The 11,168-nt window shown below is 42.9% G+C and overlaps 1 protein-coding gene across 1 annotated transcript; it reads right to left on the bottom strand.

The window, feature by feature from the left end:
• Nucleotides 1–1,949: 1,949 nt before the first annotated feature.
• Nucleotides 1,950–3,183, bottom strand: LOC123402726 (cytochrome c oxidase copper chaperone 2-like). The gene is made up of 2 exons (XM_045096676.1): nucleotides 3,068–3,183; nucleotides 1,950–2,431 (listed from the first exon to the last, which is right to left on the bottom strand). Exon 2 carries the CDS (start codon nucleotides 2,396–2,398, stop codon nucleotides 2,165–2,167), a length of 234 nt encoding a protein of 77 aa, XP_044952611.1. The 5' UTR covers nucleotides 2,399–2,431; nucleotides 3,068–3,183; the 3' UTR covers nucleotides 1,950–2,164.
• Between the last annotated feature and the right edge of the window lie 7,985 nt (nucleotides 3,184–11,168).

Raw genomic sequence — 11,168 nt, 5'->3', positions numbered from 1 at the left:
GGGCATATTTCCAACACATAGTCCCTACGTTTACACCAAGTAAAATGCCCCCAGAACAACCTCAAGGTGGTCTTGAGATCCAAATATAGTATATCCCGCCAGAGAGACGGTTAAGCAGACTTACTGAGAAATCACGTCTCCCCGTCTCGGATAAAGCCAAAAAATCTAAATTGTATTCCCTATTACAATCTGCAACGAATAGATGTTTAGCCAAGTCATCATGATCTCTGCTATTTAAAAATATGCCATTCATAAAGAAACAATAGGAGATTTAGAAATTTTTAACCTCTTAGAAGACTTATGACTTTTTTTAACGATGAGACTTGGATTTACGATCGGAGGGTGTAAGCTCAATCAATGAACTAAGCTCGGGCTCCTCCAAGCCTACATCCAAAACCTCACATTTTACATGTGCGAGTAGCCGACCATCTGATGTGCATGCAACTCTTCCTCATCTAGGTGTGAGATAAAAGATTTGCTAGAAACTCGTGAAGTAACCTTTAATCGGTTATATTCCAAATGCCTTGAGGCGTTTGCGGAAACAGAAATATCATTCTCATTACTTCCTAGCTTAACACCCATATTATTCAACTTAGAAACGATGGATGTATTAGAAAAAGATAAGAACGATAGGTGACGGCTACAGCCGGACCTTGTAAATTCAGATGTTCAAACGCGCGTGTGCCCGGGCGCGTCCGCGAACACTGATAATTCACGCCTCAAATAATGCATTTCACATCCGGACACCTCAAATCTCATATCTCAAATCCGTACAAACTCATGCAACTACTACGTCGATGGATTACACACATCGTCTGACTATTCCATCACTACTAACATGACATCGGACTATCAAAATTTGGCATGTTTAGCTATGATGGAGATCATCCACGGCTTCCCTTGCCTTCCTGGCGTCGTCGTTCTCATGGAAGTACCGGTTGAAGACACGGTACGGATCGAGCCGGACCTGCCCATCGTCGGAGCTGTCGTCGGTGTCGCTCACCACCTTCTCCTCCTTCAGTGGCAGTCCAGCCAGTTCATGGATCGCCCAATTATGCTCGCAGGCTAGGGCGCGCATGTTCCTCCGCTGTCGTTTCTTCAAAATGCGGGCACGGATAACTTCCTCCACTGCGGTCGCCCGTACCGCCGCATCAGCCACCTCTGCCTTCGCCTCCGTCATTTCTTTCGCGCGAAAGGCCTCGGCGATCCTTATCCGCTCCTTCCCACGGTGGGCAGCCCGTTCCCGGTGGGACTCGAAGGCCTCCGGATCCGCCCGCCGGGACCTTGACGATCCCTCGGATGAACCGAGCGCCCATTGAGCAGACACTATGGAGTCACGACAGACAGTGCCTGCCTCCGGTCGAGCGTTGTCCTCGCGAGAGTGGTGGAGTGCAATGCGAACCGCCATTGCCTCCTCCAATCCGCAGGAGACGACCCCCAGTCGACGGATCCGGACAGGTCAGAGTTAGATCCACTGCCCTCCATGTCGGAGACGGCCAAAGATCGTCGGAGCTGAGCAAGGGTGGTGGAGTGAAGTAGCTAGGATTTGGTGCGGCGAGCGGATGGGGACAAATATATGTGGCGTTGATGCGGTCCAGTGCGGGCGTGCCCGGGCACGTCCGGACTCCCCTATACCCGTCCCATATTTGGGATGAAAATGAGGGGTCCCGGTCAACCCGGGCGTTTGAGGCCGATTTGAGAGGCCCGTCTGGATCAATTTTTTGTGACCGTGCAGTGACCGAGCGGCCTGCCCGAACGTTTGAGGAAGGTATGAGGGCCCAGCTGTAGATGCTCTTATACCATGGAAACCATGGGCATATTTGCAGCAACGAGAAAATAAACTTGAAGGCTGTATTCTTGATGTTGCCTTATCACTTTTGACTATGAAATTTTCATATCAAGAATATTGTATCTTCCATTGCCAAACAATGCAGAGATGGGCAAAAATATGAACACCGAGAAAATTTCTCATATAACCCATAAAGTCACAGTCATCAGTAATTTATTTCCCATGGAAACAGGTACTCTTAAAGCTTTCTAACCATTAAACCACAGGCACAACATTGAAAAACAAGACAACTCCTCTAACTGAATCTCAAATAGCAAGTTCTGCAACATCCATGAAAGCAAATGCAGCGTCCTCAGGGGACTAGCTATAGAAGAATCAGACCTTGAACCCCTCGGCACGGAGGCATTGCTTGTGAGCCTCGATCCACTTGGTGCAGGCAGACTCCCCGTGCTCGACGATGCACTCATCTCTGAGCCTCTTGGTGTCAGGGCAAGCGCAGCATATCTTCTTCTTCGGCTTCGAGTCAGTGGCAGGAGCTGGGGCTTGGTTCACAATGGAGCAAGCAGCAGCCGGTGTCTGCACTGGCGCTGGGGATTCCGTGCTGCCCATTTCGGCAGCAACAACTCAGGGATGAATTATGATCTGCAAAACGAGAGGGCGAGGAAAAATGGTAAATTCCCGTCAGTATCCGTTGATAACGAGTAGGGAGTATATCTGTACCTGAATAATTGTAGTTGGAAAAAACTAGTCTAGTTTTTTCCAACTACAATTATTTAGATACAGAGGGAGTATATCTGTACATTAAAAAAATATAGTGGATAACAGGACAAGCGGGAATTGGAACACTGCGGTGTTCTCTGAACTTACTGACGAACAAAAACTGATCATATTTCCCGCAAATTTCATTCGATCATTTTGGTGGAGCAATAGTATAGGATGTAACAGGGAGATGAGAAAATAACCTGATATCATGTACTCCTACCAAGGTTCAGGTGTCAGATGTCCGGATTATTTTTTCAGATCTTGATGATAACTAATACACCATGAGAAATCTATGACACGCGCAGTCGGCTACCTGAATTTCTTTCCGGAAACCGCCTAAACCATGGAGCAAATCTTGCTCCGTTACTCGAATGAGCAGAGATGACCACGAAAAATCTTGCTCCGCTGCTCGAAGGCCTAATAAATCAACCGTCGATTTTGCAGAGCCCGCACGGGCGCCCAACCGCGGCGACTAAACGGGGATCGGAGCGGGAGAAGAGAGGAGAGGTTACTTGCCTGGAGGAGCCGAGGAAGAAGACTGGGGAAGGTAGGGGAGCGCCGCTGCCGTCTTTGGTCTGTGCGCCGCAGGCAGGTTTTATGTGTCGACGGTGGCCGTGCGCGTGTCTGGCTCTTCTTCCTCTTCTTCTTGGGGCTTAAGAAAGAAACACGTACGAAGGGGAAGCAAAAGGCCGCGCCGGACAGGCCCGGCCCGGGAGCCCACGCTTCCTTTTTCTTTTTTCTTTGGCAGCGCACGCTTCCTTTTTTTCTCTCTCTCTTTGCTTTTCTTTTCCTTCGATTACTTTTGTTAAGTACTAGCAAAACGGCCCGTGCGTTGCAACGGGAGAAAAGAAATCCTATTATCTAATGACAATGATCATATTTTACTACATCATCGAGATACACTATCACTTTCATGTTCATGAAATCATGAACAATTTTTGAAAATCATGAACATATTTGAAATCGTGAACTCAATTCACGAACATTTTCTTAACAACAACAAAATATTTTTTGGTTGAGCAAACTGCATTAATGAACCATGTGTGAGCTAGATTGATGAATGATATGTCTCGCTTTGACCTAGCGTAGCGGTGTTTTTCATAACCAGTAAAAATCATGACATCAGAATAAACATAGTTATGTATGGAGGCAAAATAAACATTTAGTCATCTTCATATAACTTACAAAAACTAACCTATAGAGAGTTGTGTCAATTTTTTGGGGCACAACGTTGTACAAAACATGGAATTTTTTTTCTTACGCGACGCTTGAGGGACTTAATAAAATTATAAAACGATATCTACAAATCTGCTAATATAATCTCTACGTAAGAGACAGTTTGTTTTGTTTGTTATTTACGTATCCGCTTTAATTTTTGTGAACATTTTAAAGAATTTGATGGACATTTTATTTCAAATTACCAAATATTTTTTGAATACACGATCATTTTTTCAATATCGTGAAGATTTGTAATTCACTAACATTTTCTCGAAACACTGCAAAAAATAAAAACGTTAAAAAGGAAATAGTTGGGCCAAAGTTTTTAAAATGCCCCATATAAAAAAGGTATTAATTAAGGATGTAAAGACAATTTCAAAAATAATTATCATGAAAGATAATATTATATTTGAAGTGTACATATATTTTAAGCTATTTCATATATAACTTTTGAAATTTAGAGAATATATGAATATTTCAAAATATATTTGAGTCTGTAAAAAATAGAAACATTAAAAAAAAAACTGAGCCGAAATTGCAACAATGCAGCTCAAAAAAACTTGGTGGTGCTGGGATTCAAACTTGGGTGTCCCGGGTGGGAGTTGAAGGCTCAAGCCATTCGGGCTACCTTCATCTGATGAATATTAAGGGCCCGAGAGCTAGATGAACCAAATCTGCTGGACCGCGAATTTAAAAAAAGAAAAACGAAGCGTATTCTTTATTTATGGGTGGCACAGTGGGTAATTTATGTTAACTTTAGGGATAATATTAATGACGGACGACAGAAGCATTAATTGCTTTATTAGTAGGTAAAGATAAAGATTACAGTGATATTCATACGGGTATGAGAAAATTTATGTTAAGAATTATTAAATTTATTATGGTGGATCAGTGATATTGATACGGGTATTAATTAAAAATTTAACAGGCATGACAACTGTTAAAGCAGAACAATTTGATGAAATCCCGGAGCTAAATAGCACAACGTTGGAGAATGATTGATGTAGAGGATATACAGTGGGCTGTACTAACTTTTTTTCTTTTTTGCGGGTGACTGTACCGTCATCTCTCTTTTTGGGGACGCTGATAACGTTCACACGTGTGATGGAAGAAACATCCGCACACACGTCTATAACGCACAGATTACAGCCACATAGCTGCATGATGCATGTGAAAATCATTTTGGATTTTCAATTTTTAAAATGTTTTATCTTTTAAATGAAAAATCCGATTGAAGATCCGTTTTCATTATTAAATCCATCACAATGAGATCTTCGAAACTAGATCTTCTATCAATATGTTTTGATGGCTTTTTTTAGGGTTAAAAGTTGTCATGTCTATTTCACATGAATTGCCACGATGTTTATATCGAAGTTGCCATGATATGTTTCAGCTATTTTTTCTTCTATCTTTAAAAATAAATTTTGATATATTATAAAATGGGGAATTAAAAAACTAGACTTACCGTAAACCATAAACTAAAATTGCCATGGTAATTTTTTTTGCCATGGTCAATTAATAAAAATTGCCGTAAAAAGTAGTTGAAAATATAACTGTATCTTTAAATCTAAAAAAATAGATAGAACATGTCATGGCAATTTTAGTGTAAATACTATAGCAACTACTGTGTAAACATCATGACAACTTTTGACAAAAAAAATTATGAAAACATATCAACATGGGATCTAATTTTGAAGAACTCGTCGAGACGGATTTAATGGTGAAATCTGACTTTTAATTGGATTTTTTAATTACGAGATAAAATATTTTTAAGCCGAAAACCAAAAAGATTTCCGTTGATATTATCTGTTTTTACGTGACAAAATGGATGGTAATGAAGACGTTAGGGTCATGTTGCTTCGTACCACACGTGTGAGCGTTAACATTTTTCTTTTTTTTGCGGGGTAGCTGTACTGACATCTGTGCATCTCTCGGACAAAGTAACATACGCAAGACCTAACCAAAATGATGTTGTAACAGTAAGAGGACCACTAGTAGAAAAGGCAAACGTGGACAACTTATTGACCCGAAACGTTGCTGATGTAGCAGCACAGGCACTCATACTTCATCCGTATCTAAATACTTGTAGTTAAAAAGAACTAGACAAATATTTAAATACAAAGAGAATAGAAAAGGAGCCAGATGTGTTTTTTGGATGGTGATCTTGGCACAATCCAGATTATGGAACTACTGACGTATGCCATCCTTGTTTCCCAACATCGGTGGACGTTAAACAAGTGCATGAAGCCACACTTGCACTAATCAGAAATGCCACAGCTCTGCATGGTCCGGTTGACTGACACCATGGGTTTGGATATCAAACCTTCTCTGCTTAATTCTGAGAATAGCTCAGGAGTGTACTTAAGTCTTCTTCATTATGTTGGGGTACGTGCAGCATGGTGCATATACCAGGTCAAGGTGTGTGCATCCAAGCACCTCGGGAAGTATTTTTTTTTAACTGGACAAAATATTTGCCACTTTCATCGATTAAGAAGAAGGATTAGAGGTTTTTAGGCCAAAGGCCTAACTACAACACATTACTCCAAGGCATTACATTACTCAAGAACTTAGCCACCGTGAGGCACCACAATCTAGACTCGTCTTTAATTCTAGCGACGAGACCCCCAACCGGCACAACGGTGGCCCAAAACACAAGATCATTCCTTTATTTCCAAATTTCCCACGAGACTAACATCATAAGAGAGAGCATCAGACGACAAGACCTTGAGATGTTGGATGCAATTATGTTCCACCAAGAGGTCGAAGGGTTCACATCAACCAAGCCCAACCAGAATTTGATCATTCGCCAAACTCGCATGATATAGCGGCATTAGAAAAGCAGGTGCGCCGCGAACACTTGCATTTGCTTGTTAAGGGGGGAGCCTGATTCTTCCCACACCAACTGGGGTCCTCCACAACGGCGGATATATGTACATTTTCCTACCCCGTTGGCGTCCTCCACAACGGCGGATCTATGTAGGCTCCTGGGGATGTGCTCGCCCCAACATTGAACCAATTTGTGAAGAAAAAAATATGTGAGGTCTTAGATGAGATTTTTTTAGCTTTTGCCCCCCAACCCTTGTATTTTATGTTTCGCCCCCATCTATTTCTGTCTAGCTCCACCACTGGTCCTCCATGCACATTTCAAAAGTGTTGCTCCCCACCGTGCCCCCCAAATTTCTTATTCATGTCACACGATGCTCAATTGCTCGCCTTCTACACTAAAAAATATATAACTCATGAATGCATAAGGAAATATCCTCATCACATGATTGCCTATAGGACATATTTTCAACATACCATACACTCAAGTCTTAAAATATGGGACTCTGTATTTTGGTGGCTCGGGGGTTTATATGAGTAGTACAAGTCATGGGAATATTTTAATATTTTTTTGAGGAGTGAGTATTTGAGTTGCTTCACAAACTCACATTATAGGGAATATTCCTTTAATGATAGTGAACATATCTTTGGGAAGAAAACAATATTGAATGGTTAGGGTGGTGGTGGTAATTCCTTGGTAAGATCCTTGAGGTGTTGGATTCCATTTGAGGGGGGGAGTGGAATTATCAAGACGGATACGAAATGAACCATTTAAATGATAAAATCCAGAAAGAAGGGGAGGGGGCAAAAATTAGGGTGTTACAAAGATGGAGGATGCAACTGCAATAATATTGTTTTATTTGATTGGCTTGGCGATGTGATTTACATGAGGTTTAGCTACAACAGTAATGGCGAGATCCGGCTGAAATGGGTTACTCGGGGAGGAGGGTGTTAGTGTGGGTGATATTGGCCGCATGCCACACAAGCTGTTTTTCCCACGAGCGCAGTGCGCGAGTTTTTCAACGTAGAAGGGACTTAGTCGTAGGTTTTAGCAAAATATTTCGTAAAATTCCGAAACTTTGTGGATATGATTATTACCAAATGTTGTAGGTGCTTGCAAAATTTGGTGGTGAAATAACATCCGAGAAAATCTATACCAAGAAAACAAAGTTTATGCTGAAAACATGTGAACCGTAAGATGGGTGGAGAGAATCATTTGTGTTTTGTTTTGTATGGAGATCATTTAATCTTTTTGGGTGACCAAACTTTGCAAACTCCTAAAACATTTGCTCATAATCCCATCCATCAAGTTTCAGAATCTTTTGATCTTTTTTTTTTAATTTGCTGTTCACTACGCGGGTGCACCGAAGGTGGATGCAGCAACTACTTTTCCTATTTCATATCATTTAATAGTTCAGTCGTAATTGACTTTGTGATGTACTTTGTTAATAATTGAAAAAAAGACTGTCTGCATCATAATGATGAAGAAGCCAAGGGTTTAACCTTCTTTTTGAAAAAAAATAAAAACATACGTTAACAATGATCATGTCAAAAGTTAAAGAAGAGGCGACTATATATATATATGGCAAAGGCGGGAGTCACACATTTTTTTGAACACAATACAAACACAAGCGCTCATATACACGCGCACACACTCACCCCTATGAGTGCATACACGCACATCCTACCCCATGAGCACCTTCGAGAGACTGAACTGACATATCATCTTGAAATTTACGAAGTCACTTTAGGCACCTCGTCCTCGACGAGAACGTCTCCTTCCACTGAATGCACATCACAGAAAATCATGAAATAAATTTAGGAATAAATGCGAGCATCAGGATTTGAACCCTAGTGTGGGCTGGGGATACCACAGCCTCTAACTATCCAACCACAGGTTTGTTCGTGCCGGAGCCACACATTTGATAAATATCATAATGGGTGGGTAAGTTCTTTTGTACTATCTCTTTTATGTCTTTGATTCCGAAGATTTTTCGAAAAGGAGGACTAGTGGCGGCCTCTGCATCAAAATGATGCATGCATTCATCTTTATTAAGCATTCAACAGTGCCCGATAAAATGAATACAACGATCAATCCAAAGCCACCTTCGAGACGAACAAAATCACCACACATACACGTATAAAGATGTGAGGTACGCTATATTTATCTTCTTATTGAAGAATGGTGATGAATCTTTTAAATAATTGATTTCCAACAAGAGGACTCCAATTTTTGATTGAATTAATTATACTATAAATAATATAACCTATAAATTTACATAAGAGATCGTATAGTTGATGCAACTATATAGAAGATGTTTTTTTCTGATCCAAGAGGCTTGTTGATTCACGAAGAATGAGATTTCAAATTATTTGCATTAGTCAGCTATTAGGTGCTATGCACTTCATATGAAGATTCGATTTCTTTATAAAGTTGTCCTACATTCTGTTAGAATTTGCCATGTTTGATATAACGTTTGTTAGTCAAAGACGTCCACGTGTACGTTTACTAGTTGAATGAAATAGGCACAGCTTATGCCTCGTTTCATAAAATAAAATAAAATCCGTCGCGGTGTTTGATAGCGTTTCTGCTCTCTGTCACGTTCGCATTGCTTTAACCAAGCTTATCACTTTTAGTTGGTGCAAAATGACGCAACAAGTTGATTGAATAGTTCAATGGATTCTAAAAAAAAAAGTTTAATGGATAACGGAAGCACAACTGCCACGGCTTCACGACGCTTTTGGCTGACCCTACGTCCTTGTTTCTGTTCGTTTCTCCAGAACCCCTGTTTGCATTTTCTTCACGACTGTCCGAAGAAAAAAGAAAGGTAAAGTAAGTGCAAAGCTACATCCATCCATTGAAGAAGTTCAGGTCTTAATCCAGTTACATGAAAATAAGGCAACATTTGCAAGCTTTAACTTGGTTTCTCTCACTTCAAACTATCCTTTTCCTGATGTATTTTTCTCAAAAAAGATGAGTAAGCTTCCGAACTCTGCATCCTCAGATCACACAATCATAAATTACTAAAATTCTTGCAAGGCAAGGAGACCACAAATACCAACAAGCAGAGTACCTTCCATAGTTTACAACAAAATGGTTACAAGGTATATGAAAATATCTATGACTAAGTCGACTTTTTCTGTAGCAAGACCTTCAAGAAGGGGGATAACTACCTCGCCTCACCATGGCCGCATCCTGCCGGAGACATCCGGAATGAGAATTTTCATCCTGGATGTGAAGGTCAATCCTTGACAGCTAGAACAAGGTAATCATTTGGTCGTGGGGAATCCGTGGGAGGCGCGTCGTGATGATCTGGAGAACGTTAAGGTATGCGTCGATCTTACTTGTAAATCTCCTCGTTGTGGCAGTCGTTTCTGGGTCCTCGCAGATCAGGATGACGATGATGATGAGGAGGAGGACAGAGTTGAAGTCAAGAGGACAAGGGGGGTGGCGATACTGCAAAGATCGACGTCGTAGCTGATCAGCTCGAAACAACCGTCCATGGACGCAAGGAGCTGCCAGACGTGCGCTTGTCGAAGAAGATGTTGAGGCCGACGACGGGGGTTCGCCCATGGATCGGACCCATACCCAAGGTAAATCTTCAACCGGTTACATTGTCTGATTTCATTTTGCCTGATTGGCATACGGTGAAGAAGAAGAACAGGAAGATCAGGCCGATCGTCAGGCCGATAGTTCGGCAGGCAACGGTGGCGTCGCCTGATCTCTCGGGGCGGCATTCCAGGAGGGCGTTTTTGAATGCTGTCGGTGCCGATTGCGGGCCGACGTCTCCAGTTGTTAACCTGGGCCTGCGGGAGTCTGGGTATGAGGCCCAGGCGGCAGTAGCCCAGGAAATAATATCGGTTGCGCTTACTTCTTCCTCGCCCCAGGACGATCGCCCGGCAGAACACACATCGGTGTCTAGGGTTCCAACCAGGGCGAAACCTGAGTTTCCTTCATTAGGGACGGGGAGGACGGCTCGTGTATTACCCTTCGCTGGTTCCTCGACGATGATCATGGCGGGTCGGGGGTAGGCGCCGAAGCCCTTGCAGCCGCCTGCGAAACCGACGGGGTAGGGGATTCGCTCGGTGCAGCAGAAAAAGCCCCTGGGAAAGGCGACAACTGCCGCCGGTGCAGAGACACTTGGTGCGGCCAGGCAGGATGCTAACAGGCTGCAGCCTCACGACAGATGGGGTGATGACGGGGTGGATGCATATGGAGATGGGCAGCACAGGGGATCTTCTTCCGCGGGAGGATGACGTGGATATGCTTGGCAAGGTAATGGAGGCAGCGGCAGAGGGTTCCCTCGACCTCCTGGCAATTTTGTTCAGGGGGTTTTGGGTCCCCCTAATCCAAAGAGGGGGGCGTACCGTCCCAACTAGGCGGGCAGAGGGGGGGGGGAGGAAGCCAAAGCCACCTCTCCCGCCTGCTTTAGCTCCAGCCGAGACTGATGCGGTCCGGATACATGGGTCCAACGCCCAGATTTCGTAGGGGAGGCCGATGGAGTCAGTCAAGGACACGGGGCATGATCAAGGGATGGCTGCTGAAACAATTCCGGTTGATAAGATGGTGCATACT

Source organism: Hordeum vulgare, chromosome 6H, assembly GCF_904849725.1.
Source record: "Hordeum vulgare subsp. vulgare chromosome 6H, MorexV3_pseudomolecules_assembly, whole genome shotgun sequence".
Classification (NCBI taxonomy): Eukaryota; Viridiplantae; Streptophyta; class Magnoliopsida; order Poales; family Poaceae; genus Hordeum; species Hordeum vulgare.
The sequence above is the reverse complement of the archived record's forward strand: the minus strand, read 5'-3'. Positions and strand labels throughout refer to the sequence as shown.